Raw genomic sequence first — 18,532 nt, forward strand, 5'->3', positions numbered from 1 at the left:
CACAGGTGCCTTCTTGAATTCAATTTTATCGCCGTCCTTTGGATGGTGATACTGCAGTATTTTATGCTGTACTGTGGTGTTTTGTGCTGCACTACGGTATTCCTGGCGCTCCTACTTCTGTCATAGCTTGTGGCCCTGCATTCTATCAGTTTGGACTTGCGTACAACATGGTCCCACTTTAAGTTCTCAATCCCTCAGAGCAGTGCAGATGCCTGAAAAACTGACTTCTGAATTTCCCCTTATAATAGATTCCCACCATAGTGTTTTTTTTGTCCTCATGCTGCTGCCTCCATGCCTAGTGCCCCAGCATCTGCCCCCAATGTCTGGGGGTCCCTGGGTATTTAAAAAGAACCCATCACCTCTCCTGACAAGTCTGTTTTAGTAAATAATTGTATTCCACATGAAATGACAATTCTGGAACATTTATTCTTATGACTCTATGTTTTTCCATTCTTCTTCTAGAAGTTTATAGATAAAGGTACAGATGTGTGTTACTAGTTTTTTTTTGGGGGGGGGGGGGGGGTCCCTGCACAGTCTCGCATTGACCAGTCAGTGCTATCAGTGGCAGACCGTGCAAGGACACACCCAGTGTCGGATTGGGGTACCTAGGGACCACCAGTAAAATTTGTTTTGGGGGCCCACCGTACGGATACATTCAAATATGATAAATAATCTAACCAGTTTTTTTTTTATATGAACATAGGCTGGTTGAGGTGCTGTACATTGAATATATGTATGTAGTGTACTAAATCTAATGTGTTATGTGCCACTTGTGCAGGGGGTAGGAGACTAGGGGCCCACCTTGCTCAGGGGCCCACCGGGGGATTCCCCTGTACCCCTGTGGGCCAGTCCGAGCCTGGACACACCCTCATCTGGCAACACCCATCTGTACATTTATCCATAAACACAACATGGAGTAAGAAGTTATTCTCCAGAATTGTTGTTGCATGGGGAACGGAAATAGTTACTAAAACATACATGTTAGGAGAGGGGAGAGGTCTTCTTTAACGCACCTTCTCCAGGCAGAGTATAGTCTGTCTGCCTAGTTCTTGTTACAAGTGTCCAGCCTGCCTGCCCTGCCTGTGTCTTCACTACCACCCAGCTTGCCAGTTTCTCCTATGTCTTCAATGATCTACAGTGCCAGTGTGCAGCCCAGATCTAGGAACCTGCATTTAAGTGAATATCAGGGGAGCAGCACAATAATGCCCTTAGAGTTAGCCCTATGCCAAACCCGTTAGTTGGCACAGTGGGTCCACACTCACTGATACTTAACAGCATCCAATCCCAGAGCTAGGTGGAGGATTAAAGTCTGACATTGTATGTCTTTTCCTGGGATTTTGTTCTTTCTACTTTCTAAACATGCCCCTGATGAAATTGTCTATTTTACTTATAAATCAGGAAGTGCTATATGGTATGTAAATTGCTCACGAAGAGTCGTCTGGGTGGTGCTGGAGGAATGAAGAGTGCCATTTTCCTGGCTGTTATGCCCATTCTTCTTTGCTTGACATGGATGTTTGATGTCAGCACTGGCTCTTCTGAGCAGGGTGTCAATTAAGGCAAAATGCCTGCCTCTTGTTAGTTCTGTGTGTTCAGATGTGCTGCCTTTCTGCTGGACCTTCCTGCCTACTGACTTTGACTTGTCTCCAAATTTCCCTTAGCTTAGTCTCTGGCTGGTACGTCTCTCATGCTACTCCTTGGCATCTGATAGGTCTGCTACATATGAGCTTGCACCTGTTTTCTGCTGCTTTACTCTGCAGATGTAACTGTCACGAGGGTGTCAAGAGCCACGTCTGACTCCGTTATACCCGGGGTCAGGAAGTCGCAGCGGGTGGCTTTAGACATGGGCCAGATTTATCATTAGCTCAGGTCAGAATAATGGAGTGAAAAAGTCCCCAAAAAAGTCCCAAACGCTAAAACTGCGCATAAATTTGCCACTTTCTTCTGCTCTGCACTATGCTCGCCAGTTTTCTGAAAGTGGGCGTGTTTTCTTATGTAAATGAATCTCTAGACAGATTTACTATTGGGACTATTTAAAAAGTCGCTAAAAAGTCGCAATTTCACTCCAGTGAGGACCATGCTTATCTTATGAGACTTTTTAATAGAACATGCGACTTTTTCATCAAAACGTGTGACTTTTTCGTAAAGATGTGCGACTTTTGTAAAGCTGCTTACTGACGGATAAACTGCTACCGTCAAACCACATTTATTACAGTCTTAAAGGGCCGATCATAAATCTGACTTGGCTAAAACTGACTTTAGCCATAGGTTAAAGTGGAGTGATCTGTCAGAGTAATGATAAATCTGGCCCTATGTCTAAAGATAGGGCTGTTTCTTAATGGTAGCTTTCTGGGTTTGCCTTGCAATCCCTTTTGGCTCACTCAGGGATCCGTAGCTCCTTCTCCTCAGCTGTTCCTTGTCCAGCACTCCCAACCTCCTTATATTCTCCTCTCCCACTTCTCTGGTTGCCAGATATAGAGCTTCCTGCCTGGACATCTATACTGACCCACTGGAGCTGTGTAGCTGTGATTCCTGGTTGTCGTACCAGAGCGTTACCCTCCGGATCCCTGTTGGTTGTTTGTTGTCGCCCACCTGGGATTATATGTTTGTCTGTATTGTCTGTCCTCTCCTTGGTGTTTTCCTTTAGTGTTAGTGGTGTGGACTAGTGTTCCCACCGCCATATTCACTACGTAGGGCTCATCTCAGGGAAAGCCAGGGTTTAGGCACGTGATCGGCGTACGGGTGAGGAACCCGTCTAGGGACGTCAGGGCAGTCAGGTGCCAGCCTCAAGGTGAGATAGGGGTCACCACCTTTCCCTCTCCCTTGGACAGGGCCTTCCCATTTCCCTCCCTTTGCGTCACGTATGTGATCGGCACGCCGGTCATGACAGTAACCTGGCAGCTAACTTAATCTGACCTTGTGGTGGACTCTAGCAAACGCCTGGGGTAGTATTAGGTCTACTAAACGGACTGGTAAAGGAAGATAGGGAGCAGGTTTAGAGTTTGCTGTTAGTGGTCCCGGACGATGACCCTGTATTCTTTTTCACCTCTGTTTCTTTACAGTGCAAGTATGTCTGTCTGTGTAATGTGGCATATAAAAACACAATGCTAATCGCTGGGGGTCCCGGGAGTCAGACCTCTGACGATCTGATATTGATGACCAATCCTGAAGATAGTAAAAAGCGGAGCACCCCTTTAAGCATTAGTTATGCTGTTATGCACCTCTTTCACTTCAAACAGCTGCTTTGCAGGGGTGCCAGCAGTCGGGCCCCCGCCGATCTGATATTGATGACCTATCCTAAGCATAGGTCATCAATAGTAAAAAGAGGACAACCCCTTTAAAATACAGGATCTTTTTTTTTTTTTTTCCTGTTCTTCTGACTGACCAGATGAACGGAAAAGGAAAGGTGATGTGAACCCAGTCTAATGCAGGCTGGGGACCTTCAGTTAAATGGGTTGTCCCAAGAAAAATATTCTACATTTTTTCAAAACAGCACCTGGATGTGAATACTTTTGTAATGGCATGTAATTAAAAATGTATTATAGCTACTGAGTTAGTCAATAAAATCCATCTGTATAGCGCCACCTGCTGTTCGTTCTTTTTCTAATTTCTCTGTTCTCCACAGTGCGGTGGGTGCACATGCTCAGTTCCCTCCTTCAACTACCAACAGCTGCAGCAAAAGGACACGCCCTCTGAGAAAGGACACTCCCCTGAGCTGCCAGCTTGATATAGATCTAGCAGAGCAATGAATGGGGAGATCTCTGGAACAATGGGAGGTACAGGGCTGGTTCTGGCTTTCTGGCTTAGAAACTGATTGTCATGTACTACATGTGGTCTGATTTTTATTATTCACATTAATCATAGGTTAACCCCTTTAACAGATAATTATTCCTAGATAACCCCTTTAGGACAGTTGATGTATAGTATTCGACAGAGAGAATTTCCAGGATATTTTTCGTTAGCAAAATTGACTGGAACTTTTACAAAAGTTTTTTATTTTTTTATTAAAGCAACTTTAAAATGTCCTACTGGACCTAAAAACATCCTATAGATGACTTCATGGACAGATCCTGTAATATATTCCTGCATTGCTGTTGTACAAAGCTGTTACATGATTCAATAGCAAATATCAGTGATATGATTATAGTGTTGAAAGTGCAGAAGCCGACCGTAGTAAGATGATTAAATTGAAACAAACACCTATTTACAAAGGAAATATACATTTTGTGTGTTGTGCCAATATGCACATTGTAAAGAGAATTCCAAAGAGCGCCTTTTACACAGACTTTCAAGCCAAGGCATGTACTGTATCCGTGAATCCTGGCACAGCCTACAAAAAAGGAAGCGTACAAAAAACCGCAGGTAGAATTTAGAGACAGGTCCTCCATAGTACTGGGCAAGCAGGGCAGCCATATCTTCAATCTGCATATCAGCCGTTATAGAAGCTCAGACCTTCAGCAACATTTAGGGATAGTTGGATCATCTGTGTAGGGCGATGATTTGCTGATGTAGTATAAAAGCTGGAAGAAATTTTTTTTAATATATTAATACATTTTCTATACACTAGCTATACGCTATATCACAACTTCTGTTTTCTTTTAGAGCCCTTTTACATGTACAGATTTTCTGCCATAATGAGCGCCAATGAACTATATAGCAAGTTGATCAGTGCTCTTTACACGCAGCAATCATCGTTCTGCATGGGCACGGACGACCATTGTCGGCAGCACACCCCCTATGTACACAAGGAGATATGGTATGCTGTTCCAGTCACAAGCCGACCCATTACATGAATTCATTACATAGTGAAAGTTACTGAAAAATGGCAAAAATAGAATAAAATATGTCATTTAACCAAAACAAATATCGAAAAGGATTATATCCGACGACTGGTGAAAATACTATTTAAAGGTGTTGCCCCATCTCACTATTTCCATGGCCAAGATGGGACTAACCCGCCAGCCAGGGGAGGCAGAGTTACAAAAACAGCCAGTGCTCGGCTGTCACTGTATCTCTCATAGCAGTGCATGGGGGACTATGAAGATAGTGGAAGCACAACATACAATGCTGTGTCCGTAATCTGGGAGTTGCAGAAATAACATAGCCTAGGCTGTTTATGCAGCTGCCATGCACTGCTATGAGAGTTACGGAAACAACAGAGTGCCAGCCACTTGGCCATTTCCAGAACTCTGGCCACCGAGGCCAGTGCTTAGTCCCATCTCACTATGGAAGCAATATGGAACAACCCCAGGGGCGTAGCTAAAGGCTCATGGGCCCTGTTGCAAGAGTTCAGCTTGGGCCCCCCTTCCCTCAGTGCTTTGTGGCTAGGGGCAGGGAAGCACATAGCATTCGTGCTACCTGAGACAAAAATTGAAACAGCACCCCCCCTTGCCAAATTCTTGACCTGACCCCTTCCTTCCAGCCAAAGCAGTAGCTTGACTAGCATGTACTTTTTTATAATTCTGGTGTCTTCTTATGCAGCACAGGGGTCTTTGGGCCCCCTCAGGCTCTCGGGCCCGATAGTTACTGCTACCTCTGCCCCCCCTATAGCTATGCCCCTGTCTGGCTCTCATTCCATTGAAGGAAGCATGGATAGCTGTCATTTAAAATAAGAGCCAGGAACAGTTCATTCAGAACATGTTAGGAGGTCCCGAAACCCTAAATAATGTGACCTACTGACAGGGTTGTAGCTAAAGACTAATGAGCCCCAGGGGTGCACCTAGCCTTTCTGCTGCCTGAGGCAAAAACTGAAACGGCGACCCCCTTGCAATGTGTGCCAGTACAAAAATGCTCCCTTATAATGTGTGGCAGTGTAAAAATACCCTCTTATGTGTGCCAATACAAAAAATGCTCCCGTATGACATGTGCCAGTACAAAAAAATGCTCACTTATAATGTGCACTAAGTACAAAAAATGCCCTGTTATGTGCCAGTACAAAAAAAATGCTCCGTTATAACAAGTGTTAGTACAAAAAACTATCCCCTTTTAGGGCTCCCAGTACAGTAAATGTCCCCATAGTGCCCCCCTTATAATGTGTGCCAGTACAAAAATGCTCCTTCTTACAGTGCAATGTCCCCATATTGCTTTCTCTGACAAAATAATGACCCCCAACCCATTGTGGCCCAACAAATAAAAATAATAAACTCAAATACTTACCTCCATTCTGCTGTCAGTGATGCGATACAAGACTCGGACTTCTTCTAGTCTGTGCCCTGCGCTCTATCAAGCCCGGCTCAGATAGCACAATAATAATGACACTGGCCCCTGATAGGCTACATGAACTAGGACTAAAGCCTATTAGAGGAAACGGTGGGCCACGGAGACATTGCTCCCATGCACCGTCACTGCATTCAACTGACTTGCAGTCCTGAGTACAGCGATGCAGTTGAATATGTAGAGATGAGCTTTTCCACAATGAAAGCATTCATTGCCCATGGCCCTTCCGCTGCCCGCCTCTTGCCCCTACCTAGTGCTGCCTGAGGCAATTGCCTCACCTGGCCTCATTGGTGGTGCACACCTGATGGGCCCTGGTGCAAGAATTCAGCCTGGGCCCCCCTTCCCTCAGTGCTTTGTGGCCATAGGCAGGGGAGCACATAGCCTTTGTGCTGCCTGAGGCAAAAATTAAAACAGCAGCCCCCCTTCCCCCATGCCAAATTCTTGACCTAACCCCTTCCCTACAGCCAAATGTGTAACTTGATCAGCATGCACTTTCTATACAATGGTGTCTTCTTATGCAGCACAAGGGTCTTTGGGCCCCCTCAGGAACCTGGGCCCGGTAGCGACTGCTACCTCTGCACCCCCTATAGCTATGCCCCTGAACAACCCCTATAGGGCTGGGTTGACATCACATCTCTATCATCCTCTTAGCAGATCTGTTTATCAGGATCTGTTAAGCAGATAATAAAGACGTGAACCCAGCCCATCTTTTGTTTGTGAGGACAGGTAATATTTTGTACTTAGTTCTATTTAAGGCCTCTTTCACACGGGCGTCATATTTTTGGCCCGGATAAGAGGCGGGTGCGTTGCGGGAAAATGCACGATTTTTCCATGCGAGTGCAAAACATTGTCATGCGTTTTGCACTCGCGTGAGAAAAATCGCGCATGTTTTGTACCCAAACCCGAACTTCTTCACAGAAGTTCGGGCTTGGGATTGATTTTCTGAAGATTGTATTATTTTCCCTTATAACACATAGCATTATAAATCATGATAATGCCGTGCGCTCCTGCAAGTCCAGAGCGGAGGATCACACTCACACACGGAACGCGATTCCCGCAATGGACTCGCTCGTGTGAAACAGCCCTAAGGCTGAGTTCACACTTCAGTTTTTTCTATCAGTTTTTGTGAGTGTGAGCCAAATTCAGGAGCCAAGACTTCTCTTGGATTAGGTATCATGAGTAGATCTACACCTGTTCTGTGGGTTTGACCGACACTTGCATTTGGCTGACAATAACTGATAAGAATAACTGACCAAATAACTGAAGTCTGAACTGAGCCTAAATCTGAATTCACACGTCAGTGTTTTGGTAAATTATTTCAAAGCCAAACCCAGGTGCGGCTCTAAACACAGACCAGGTGCAGATCTTTCCCTTATACCTTATGCCTGTGTAGCTCCAGTCCTGGTCTTGGCTCACAATCACTGATGGAAATCACTGACCAAAACACTGACATGTGAAGGAGGCTTAATAGTGATGCACAGTAGTTCTACAGCTAACAGAAGGGATTCAAAAGCATGTGTTTGCACTGCCACCACATGAATTGAAAAAACTTTTTTTTCCTCCACTACTTTATTGCCGCTGTCTCTATATCTTTATTTTGTTCCAGTAAAGAGTTATTTGGTCACATCTCCTGCAGGGATGCGCAGCAATATTTTTTCTTTACTGAAGGCTGCTGTATGCTTTTCTTTTGGTTTAGTTAGGGGTTAGCTAGAAATGTTGGTGGCCTGCACGACAATGCACACGTTTATATATGAGACCTGCCTGTCATTCTGACGCACGATATCTGCTACCAGAAAGGACTAGCTATGCATGTTTGCGCAATGCACATTGATGTACACCGAGATACACTCTCCCTAAAGTTTAACTGCAGGCCGGGATAGACCTGATTTAACTCGCTTTGTGACAAATTAATTCGCAACAAACTGAATTTCTTGGCGAAATTCGGTGAAGCATCCGAATAGAATTTTCAAAAACTTAGCTTATCTCTAATCCTGACTGTACCAGTATCTTCTGTCTGTCCCTCTCAAACCTGATGTGAGGGACAGAAGAACAATCAGAGGCTCAGCTGTTCAGCCAGGGCATGCTGGTGCAGTGTTGTCAGGATGTTATGTTTGCCTCAATCAATCCACATCTTGTTTGAGTTGCACAGGCACCAAGTTATCAGTGTTCTGCATCTCCAGTATTACATTGGCCCATCAGCAGTATGATTAACCCCATAATGAGCTGTTCTGTAATCAGCACTTCATCATACCTCTTTTGAGTCTTGACACCAGAATCTAACCTCTCGTCTGGCAGTGACCTTCTTTCCTCACCTCTGATCTGGCTCCATAGTTAGAAGAATGCAGCAGCACAGTCTTCTTCGTAGTCTTACTACTTGGATGCCAGAAGCTAAGGTCAGTGGTGTCCACTGCTCATGTCAGATGTTTCTAGCTGGCTGCCTCCAATCTGGACCAGTTTGCAGCTAAACTTCTCTTACCAGTACTGCTGACATCCAATCAGCAGGAAGCTGGATAAAAGATGTTCAGCAACATCACAGGAACCTAAATATCGCATGTACAAACTGCCTCTCGTGAAATTACCGGTATAATTGCTGGTAAAAAAATGACTGTTCACAGCATGCACATTACTAGCAGGGATAGGCTCCATGTATTAATATGTGTGGCGAAAATAACCTCGCCACTGGGTTTTGGAGGGGCCTGTTTGCCAGCCTCTTGCCTCAGGATTATGGCCCATATACTAACTTTGAAGGAGAAGGTAGACCCGCCGCACAGCCTAAATCTGTGGAACTGTTTTGGGCAGGAAAGCCATGCTTGCGGTCGGACAAATGTGACTTCCATGGAATTCTGGTACCCCTGCTCTGATCTGGGTGATTTTTGGATATGTTGTTCACCTAGATCAGAGCTATCCATGGATGTATAAATTATGGGGATATGTGGGGTTTTGAGGTGTTTTCTGTGTTTTGGGGAAAGATTAGTGTTTTCCGCCTGTGAGTGATTAAGTTAGCCCATTATGTTTGGTAATTTGTATCACAGGCAGAGCCCATTGTGTTTTGGTAATTGTATTTGTAAAGACAATGCCTATTCTGTTATTGAGTGCGTCACAGGCAATGCCATTGTGTTTGTTGAATGTATAGTTTTTGTGTTTAAACTGTAAGGATTGGCTGCTATGTCATGTCCTCAGTTCCCAACCAGGTCCACGGGGGTAGTACCCTTGTTGGAAAATGTGTATATAAGTCAATGCTTCTGTGTTCAATAAAGAGTTCCTGTTTTACCCTTCATCATGTTGAGGCTGGTGTTTGGGTAACTGATCGACACTGGGGATTGCTATACGCTGAAGATTTGCTATACTCCCCTGGCTATAACTACTAGCTCTTGTAAGAGCTGTCCCTGTTCCTGGTTCCTGTGGTGGTTACGGTGTCGAGTGGAGGGCTTGGAGTCCTCCGGAAGCGCTAGGAGCATCCATCAACGGAGGTACCCAGTCAGGGTGCCAGGAGATCCGTTACAATATGCATGACACTTTTTTTCAGAGTGTAAAATTGCCTGTACAGGCGTTATTGTGACCTCTGATAAGAAATATGAACAATCTAATTCTGGGATGTAAATTTAATAGAATTAGGTCTTGACGTGAGTGAAACAGAGTAGACAATACCTGGGAGATCAGCGGCCTCTATTTTGATTATTATTCCTTAGTCCTTTGAAGATCAGAAAAATGCCAGCAACGATTCCAATTATTCCAACCGCTAGGCCCAGGCCACAAACGACATTCTCGGACGTCTCTGACAGATGACTGGGCGCCTCAGGAACTGAAAGACAAAGGTAAACTATGAGACATTACAGACAGGGCTGTTTCACACGAGCGTGTCCTGTGCGGAAATCACTCTCCGTGTGGGAGCGTGATCCTCCGTTCTGGACACTGCTCATCTTGCAGGAGCGCACGGTATTATACTGGTTTTATAATGCTGCGTGCATCTGCACGACCTTACTGCTACAGAATTACAATGACAGCTTTATGTCACTATGATCCTGTAGAAACAAGGTCATGCAGAGACACATAGCATTATAAGTCAGTATACTTATACATACTTACCTGATCCATTTGCTCGCGACAGGTTGCCATCTTGCTTGAAACATGGCGCGAAATCTTGTGCAGCTCGTGGTGACGTCATACATCACCGTGCACAGCCTTTCGTGAGAGATCTTCAAGCAAGATGGCGGCCACAGGCCCGTTGCAAGCAAATGGATCAGGTATGTATACATTTTTTTTTCACTATTTCAGTTTTTATCGATTTGCTACCATGAAACACAAGCAAATTCGGCTTTGTGACGAAATCAAATTTATTCTGCAATTCGGATCGAATTATGGAATTCAATTTGCTCAACACTATTCACCATGCTGAACAGCTGCCATCAAAAGAACAGAAAAATAAAGAAAAAAAAAAACGATCCTGTGCATTCGTTATGTACATATGGCATCCGTTTGTGCCATTTCCGTCAAAGATCCGTTATTTTAGACAGAAAAATTAAAGTACTGCATGCAGGATCATAAGAACTGACAGCGCTTATGCAGAGAGTTCGGCAAAGCTAGCCGAACTGCCGGCTGTCAGTCACAGCGAAGGAGCAGGGAAAGGGGCGTGGTTAACGCAACTTCAAGAGGCCGCTGCCCCCTTGACTTCAAGCATGACCAGAAAATAGCATGGGCAGGGAATAAAAGAAAGTTTTCAGAGCTTTTACCACATCTGACTGCTGAACGAAAATGATCATCAGAAACACACCGCGGACTACTCTCAGGTACTGCTGGAGGCTTGGGATGGTTTTTGGAGGTGACAGGTTCCCTTTAAGTATGCGGGCACCATTTTATCAATGATAAAAAAAACTAAAGCGTATGTGTAATATGAAAGTATAAATGCACCTTTTATGGTGTTACTTACACCAGAACTTGTTGGTGGGGTTAGTAGGGAGTCCCGCATGTTCTACAGAGCAGGTGTACACGTCGCCCTCTGCTGGGATGGTAGCCAAGTATAGGAATTTGTAATACGTCAAATCTGATGCAAAATAATAGTCAGTGTCTGAAACTCCGACCGTCACCGGCTCATTATTCTTCAGCCAGCTCATCTTGATAACTGGTGGGAAGATTTCCTTGACAAAACAAGTCAGTTTGTTGGGCTCATTCAGGACTACGGGTTCCTCTGTGAAAATGTGTATTATAGGAGTGACTGGAAGACAAACATAGATAAGAATAATTATCTCTTTACCCGATTAATTTAGGTTAAAATTCTGATATATTCTGAAATAATTTTGTCGATGTGTATGAAATGAGAAAATAAATAAAATGAAACCTCACAATTTCTACACATAAAGTATATTTGTTTGCATATTAAATAGAGCGCTCACAGGACAAGTGAGGATAAATTCTCATGTGCCATGCAGCTGATAACCTCATGAGAAAACTGGATTTACAGCAACTTTCTGAGATTCATGGTAAAACGTGAACGATTTTGCTGTGCACTAATTGGAAACAAGGGACTCTATTGGTACCATTTGTATGTGCATATACACCATAATAGTAACCTAGACACACAGATGAGCGAGTTCCATGCATCGGACTCGCAGCGTGAGTATGCGGCAGCTCCCGTCCTGACCTCCCAGCACTGCCGGAGTCGCATAGCATTATAATGATTTATGATGCTATGTAACCTAGGGTTGTCATGATACCAAAATTTTGATTCGATTTCAATACCATGAAAAAGTATTGCGATACTCAATACCATTCGATACCACGCGAAAAAAAAAAAACAAGGCCGCATGCATTTCGCATTTTATGCAACATTTGGCCCATAATAGAACAGTCCTATCCTATTTTTTGGGGGGGGCAAGGTGACAAAAAAATTCCGAATGGCTCAGTTTTTATTTTTTTCTGTTCACCACATAGGAGATATTTTTTAAATATTTTAATAGTTTGGACTTTTGCCATGGCTCCGATTGGAAGCTGCCAAAGTGATACATGATAGGGTTAACGTGAGGCACAGGTCCAACCGTTCCTAGTGATAAAACCCCCACGTGCCTCATAATAACCCTACCAAGTATCCATATCCTTGCATAATGGGCAACATGGGGTTAATGCATGAGCTACATCAGGGATTCTCAACCTGCGGCCCTCCAGCTGTTGTAAAACTACAACTCCCATCATGCCCTGCTGTAGGCTGTCTGGGAATGCTGGGAGTTGTAGTTTTGCAACAGCTGAGGGGCTGCAGGTTGAGCATCCCTGAGCTACACGAACAGTCACTTGCTATTGGCACAGTCTTATGAATTTTGACTTCCAATCCATGTGCCTCATATTAAGCGGACCGCAAAACACTGACACCGCACATCGCCGGCACTATATACAGTCATGTGAAAAAATTAGGACACCCTTTGAAAGCATGTGGTTTTTTGTAACATTTTTAATAAAAGGTTATTTAATCTCCGTTTCAACAATACAGAGAGATTAAAGTAATCCGACTAAACAAAGAAAACTGAAGAAAAGTCTTTTCAAGATCTTCTGTAAATGTCATTCTACAAAAATGCCTATTCTAACTGAGGAAAAAGATAGGACACCCTTGCCCCTAATAGCGAGTGTTACCTCCTTTGGCTGAAATAACTGCAGTGAGACGGTTCTTGTAGCCATCTACCAGTCTTCGACATCGGTCTGAGGAAATTTTACCCCACTCCTCAATGCAGAACTTTTTCAGCTGTGAGATGTTTGAGGGGTTTCTTGCACGTACAGCCCTTTTCAAGTCACCCCACAGCATCTCAATGGGATTCAAATCTGGACTTTGACTTGGCCATTCCAGGACTCTCCATTTCTTCTTTTTCAGCCAATCTTTGGTTGATTTACTAGTATGTTTTGGGTCATTGTCATGTTGCATGGTCCAGTTCCGCTTCAGCTTTAATTTTCTAACTGATGGTCTCACATGTTCTTCAAGCACCTTCTGATACACAGTAGAATTCATCGTGGATTCTATGATGGTGAGCTGACCAGGTCCTGCTGCAGCAAAGCAGCCCCAAACCATGACACTTCCACCTCCATGCTTCACAGTTGGTATGAGGTTCTTTTCTTGGAATGCTGTGTTTGGTTTACGCCAAACATGTCCTCTGCTGTTGTGTCCAAATAATTCAATTTTGGACTCATCTGTCCAAAGAACATTATTCCAGAAGTCCTGGTCTTTGTCAACTTTATCTCTGCAAATGTCAGTCTGGCCTCGATGTTTCTCTTGGAAAGCAAAGGTTTCCTCCTTGCACACCTCCCATGCAAGTTAAACTTGTACAGTCTCTTTCTGATTGTAGAGGCATGTACTTCTACATCAACAGTAGCCAGAGCCTGCTGTAGTTCTCGAGATGACACTTTAGGGTTTTTGGAGACCTCTTTTAGCATCTTGCGGTCTGCTCTTGGGGTGAACTTGCTGGGGCGACCAGTCCTGGGCATGTTGGCAGTTGTTTTGAAAGCCCTCCACTTGTAGACTATCTTCCGGACAGTGGAATGGCAGATTTCAAAATCTTTTGAGATCTTTTTAAATCCCTTCCCAGACTCATAGGCTGCTACAATCTTTTTTCTGAAGTCCTCTGACAGCTCTTTTGCTCTCACCATGGTGCTCACTCTCACTTCAACAGTCAGGAGCACACCAAACTAAATGTCTGAGGTTTAAATAGGGCAAGCCTCATTCAACATGCAGAGTAACGATCTACTAATTATGTGCACCTGGTGTGATATACCTGTGTGAGATCTGAGCCAATTTAAGAGGGAATACATGTGAGGGTGTCCTATCTTTTTCCTCAGTTAGAATAGGCATTTTTGTAGAATGACATTTACAGAAGATCTTGAAAAGACTTTTCTTCAGTTTTCTTCGTTTAGTTGGATTACTTTAATCTCTCTGTATTGTTGAAACGGAGATGAAATAACCTTTTATTACAAATGTTACAAAAAACCACATGCTTTCAAAGGGTGTCCTAATTTTTTCACATGACTGTAGAGGATTCCTATTCTTGTCTGCAGCTGCAGACAAGAATAGGACATGCTTTTTTTTGTGGAGACGAGGACTGGAAGTGCGGGGCCGCGGACCGGAAATGTGGATGGGGACAGCACACTGTGTACTGTCCGCATCTTTTCCAGCCACATTGAAAATGAATGGGTTCACACCCGTTCCGCATAATTGCGGAACGGGTCCGGACCATCCATGTGAATGTACCCTTATAAGTAGCCTGTATTCTATAACTCACATTAACCCCATGTTGCCCATTATGTGAGATGGTACTTTGGGGGTCACTTACTATCAATGTGAGGCACATGGGGTCCATCATGAGTCACATTTACCGCAATCTTGCTGGCTGCCTGACACATATGTTTTTTGCCTGCCTTTATTTTGAGGCAGGCTAATCACTCTTGCACGGTGTGGGCCGGGTACCTGCTATGCTGGCTGCTCTTCAGTGCACTAGTGCACACTGACTCAGGGGCTCGGGCTGACGCTGGGGAGGACACAAGACACTCAGGAAAAGGTTGCTGCTGACATTCGCCGAGCTCACTCGCTCAGACGGCGCAGCAGTTTATTACCTCCCCTGTCCCTCCTCCTGCTTTAATTAGCCGCACATTCATTGGTGGCAGTGGTGCGAGCAGCTTCAGAGCTCGGTCATTTCATTGGGCTCAGCGTCGGTCGCGTCATAGGAGGGAGGGACTCCCTCTCTCCTTCTCTACTGTCTGGCCACAGAACATCGCGCGCTCCAAGCGCCATGTTCTGTCATAAGAGGAGATACTAGGCTGCGCAGCAGTCATCACATGGTCATCACTGCGCTCCAGTCATCACATGGTCCGTCACATGATCTTTTACCATGGTGATGGATCATGCGATGGATCATGTGATGACCGGAGTGATGTCACCACAGGTTATTTTCCTGCACACAGCACAGAAGACAGTCAGAAGAGATGCCGGGCTGCGCGAGCAAGTGATGCGTGAAAATCACCGCTCATGTGAACAGCCCCATAAAAAATGAATGGGTCCTGATTCAGTGCGGGTGCAATGCGTTCAAATCAAGGATTGCACCCACGTGGAATACTCGCCCGTGTTAAAGGGACCTAAATGAAAGAAATATGAATGTGAAATACCCAATATTCTTGAGTATGGATTGAAAAGCTCACTTTAATATATGCTGCACTGAGAGGTCAATAACATCAGAAGTCTGCTTATTTTAGGCTGTATTTTGTACAGTGGTATTTCAGATATAACATTGGCTTCTTAATGATTTGTACCTGGTTTTGCTGCCGTGTTGTTTGATCTCTTTATATATATGTGCAGGTTTTGAGTCATCACTGCTCTGTTCTGCAAGGCACCAGCAGCCTCAAAACTGGCCAGCTCTCCAAATTGCGGCAGTCTCCATTTCACCTCTTTATTGTCAAAATTCACATTAAATATCTCGTCATCATCAAACTGGAAAGCGAACTCTGCGCTTGGAAGCTGAGTCTGATAGAATTCCGACTGAATCAGCACATTCCCGACTAATGAAACAAAACATATTCACATGATGAATGTCACAGATATGGCGCACAGATCGTCTGGCTGTACAGTCATGCTTTACATTCATGGTTTAAAAACCTTTTCAAGGGATTGTCAAGAATGTTGTTATAAATACAGATGCAGCCGAGCTAAACCAGATGGTTAATCCGTTAAGTAAAAAATGGCAAGAAAATGTTAACTGACTTTTCAATGGATTTCAATGGCTTTTGTCACGAGATAACCGAGATAAGACTGTGATATGAGTTATCAGAATCAATTTTAGGTCGGCAACGTCTGTATCTTATCAGCAGAGGTCTCTGATTCCGTCAATGGAAGCAGCGATGCAGTAACCTACTTTGAAACAGTTGGTTGATGAGGGTGCAGCAATTAGGAGTCATGTTGGGCAGAGAAGTGGCAGATGAGGTTTAACACTGACAAATGTAAGGTTATGCATATAGGAAGGAATAATGCAAGTCACCCGTACATACTAAATGGTAAAACACTGGGTAACACTGACATGGAAAAGGACCTAGGAATTTTAGTGAACAGCAAACTAAGCAGTAAAAACCAGTGTCAGGCTGTCACCGCCACTTCTGTGAGAAGGTCTGACAGACGTCCTTTTCTACCTCTTGCATGATGTTCTTTGTTTTGGTTTCACTTTCTCATCTCATTTCCTTCTCCTAGGTGTCACCTATTTAGACTAATCCTCTTTCCTTTATATTCCCTCCCATACTGCCTCACTTTGCGGTTTATACTACTTCCTGGATTGAAGTGTTCACTGCTGGAGACTTCTGCTGCTGCTTGTTCAGATAAGTCCTTTCATGTATTGTGCTTCCTTGCTGGCTTGATTCTAGGTGACCCTGACTCCCTTCGTATGAAGTGCAGGGAACCGGTGGTCGTGTCCCCTGACTATTATAGGGTTTTCAGGTGTCACACAGTTTAGGTACGTGGGCATGCAATCGTCTACCTCTGAGACCCTTGTATGTGCTTAGCAGTCAGGGTGAGCTCTTAGGGTTTTATAGGGCTCACCCATATGCTCCTTAGTTTGTGATCAAGCCAGTCGGACGTTTATTCATAACTTCCAGCTATCTGCAACATCATCCGTGACATTATAAACCGCCAGATAGATGACAAAGAAGAGGAATTTTTTTTCTCTTCAGGTACACTAGAAGTCTCAGTACCAGAAAAAGTGCCAAATTGCAGGTGGAACCCATATGTCCCAAAGAACGGCGACTTATCAGTAAACTCCTGTCTAAGGTTATTTATAGCAAACTCGGCCAAAGCCAAGAAGAGACATATCATCTCAAATATGTCTCCAGATTCTGGTTAGTGCGCTCAGTCTGTCCGTTCAACTGAGGGTGAAAGGCCGAAAAGAAGGACAATTGTACCCCCAAGCGAGTGCAAAACGCCTTCCAGAATCTGGAAACAAACTGAGTCCCCCTATCAGACACCACATCAGAGGGAATACAATGTAGCTTAACGGTGTTGTCAAAAAACACTTGTGCGAGAGTTTTAGCATTAGGTAGCCCTGGTAATGCTATAAAGTGCAGCATCATAATGTCACGGATGATGTTGCAGATAGCTGGAAGTTATGAATAAATGTCCGACTGGCTTGATCCCAAACTAAGGAGCATATAGGTGACCCCTATAAAACCCTAAGAGCTCACCCTGACTGCTAAGCACATACAAGGGTCTCAGAGGTAGACGATTGCATGCCCACGTACCTAAACTGTGTGACACCTGAAAACCCTATAATAGTCAGGGGACACGACCACCGGTTCCCTGCACTTCATACGAAGGGAGTCAGGGTCACCTAGAATCAAGCCAGCAAGGAAGCACAATACATGAAAGGACTTATCTGAACAAGCAGCAGCAGAAGTCTCCAGCAGTGAACACTTCAATCCAGGAAGTAGTATAAACCGCAAAGTGAGGCAGTATGGGAGGGAATATAAAGGAAAGAGGATTAGTCTAAATAGGTGACACCTGGGAGAAGGAAATGAGATGAGAAAGTGAAACCAAAACAAAGAACATCATGCAAGAGGTAGAAAAGGACATCTGTCAGACCTTCTCACAGAAGTGGCAGTGACACAGGCAGATGCTGCCAATGCCAATAAGATAATGGATTGCATCAAAAGGGGAATAGATTCCCGTGATAAGAACATAGTCCTACCACTTTACAAATTATTAGTCAGGCCACACATGGAGTACTGTGTACAGTTCTGGGCTCCTGTGAACAAGGCAGACATAGCAGAGCTGGAGAGAGTACAGAGGAGGGCAAATTACTAAAGTAATAACTGGAATGTGGCAACTACAGTACCCTGAAAGATTATCAACATTAGGGTTATTCACTTTAGAAAAAAGATGACTGAGGGGAGATCTAATTACTATGTATAAATATATCAAGGGTCAGTACAGAGATCACTCCCATCATCTATCTATCCCCAGGACTGTGACGAGGGGACATCCTCTGCGTCTGGAGGAAAGAAGGTTTGTACACAAACATAGAAGAGGATTCTTTACGGTAAGAGCAGTGAGACTATGGAACTCTCTGCCTGAGGAGGTGGTGATGGTGAGTACAATAAAGGAATTCAGGAGGGGCCTGGATGTATTTCTGGAGTGTAATAATATTACAGGCTATAGCTACTAGAGAGGGGTCGCGGATCCAGGGAGTTATTCTGATGCCTGAAGTGGGGAAAATTGGCTTCTACCTCACAGTTTTTTTTTTGCCTTCCTCTGGATCAACTTGCAGGATAACAGGCCGAACTGGATGAACCAATGTCTTTTTTTGGCCTTATATAC

At 44.3% G+C, this 18,532-nt stretch overlaps 1 protein-coding gene across 1 annotated transcript in view; it reads right to left on the reverse strand.

Annotated features, from left to right (window-relative positions):
* Positions 1-3,822: 3,822 nt before the first annotated feature.
* Positions 3,823-18,532, reverse strand: part of LOC122946223 (mamu class II histocompatibility antigen, DR alpha chain-like) — a 33,827-nt gene continuing 19,117 nt past the window's right edge. Inside the window, exons 2-5 of the mRNA XM_044305673.1 lie at positions 15,490-15,735; positions 11,141-11,425; positions 9,862-10,015; positions 3,823-4,517 (exon numbers count right to left, since the gene is read on the reverse strand). Coding sequence (XP_044161608.1) covers positions 9,870-10,015; positions 11,141-11,425; positions 15,490-15,735 — 677 coding nt within the window. The 3' untranslated portion in view covers positions 3,823-4,517; positions 9,862-9,869. The remainder of the gene's footprint in view (positions 4,518-9,861; positions 10,016-11,140; positions 11,426-15,489; positions 15,736-18,532) is intronic.

Source organism: Bufo gargarizans, chromosome 9, assembly GCF_014858855.1.
Source record: "Bufo gargarizans isolate SCDJY-AF-19 chromosome 9, ASM1485885v1, whole genome shotgun sequence".
In the NCBI taxonomy this organism is placed as follows: Eukaryota; Metazoa; Chordata; class Amphibia; order Anura; family Bufonidae; genus Bufo; species Bufo gargarizans.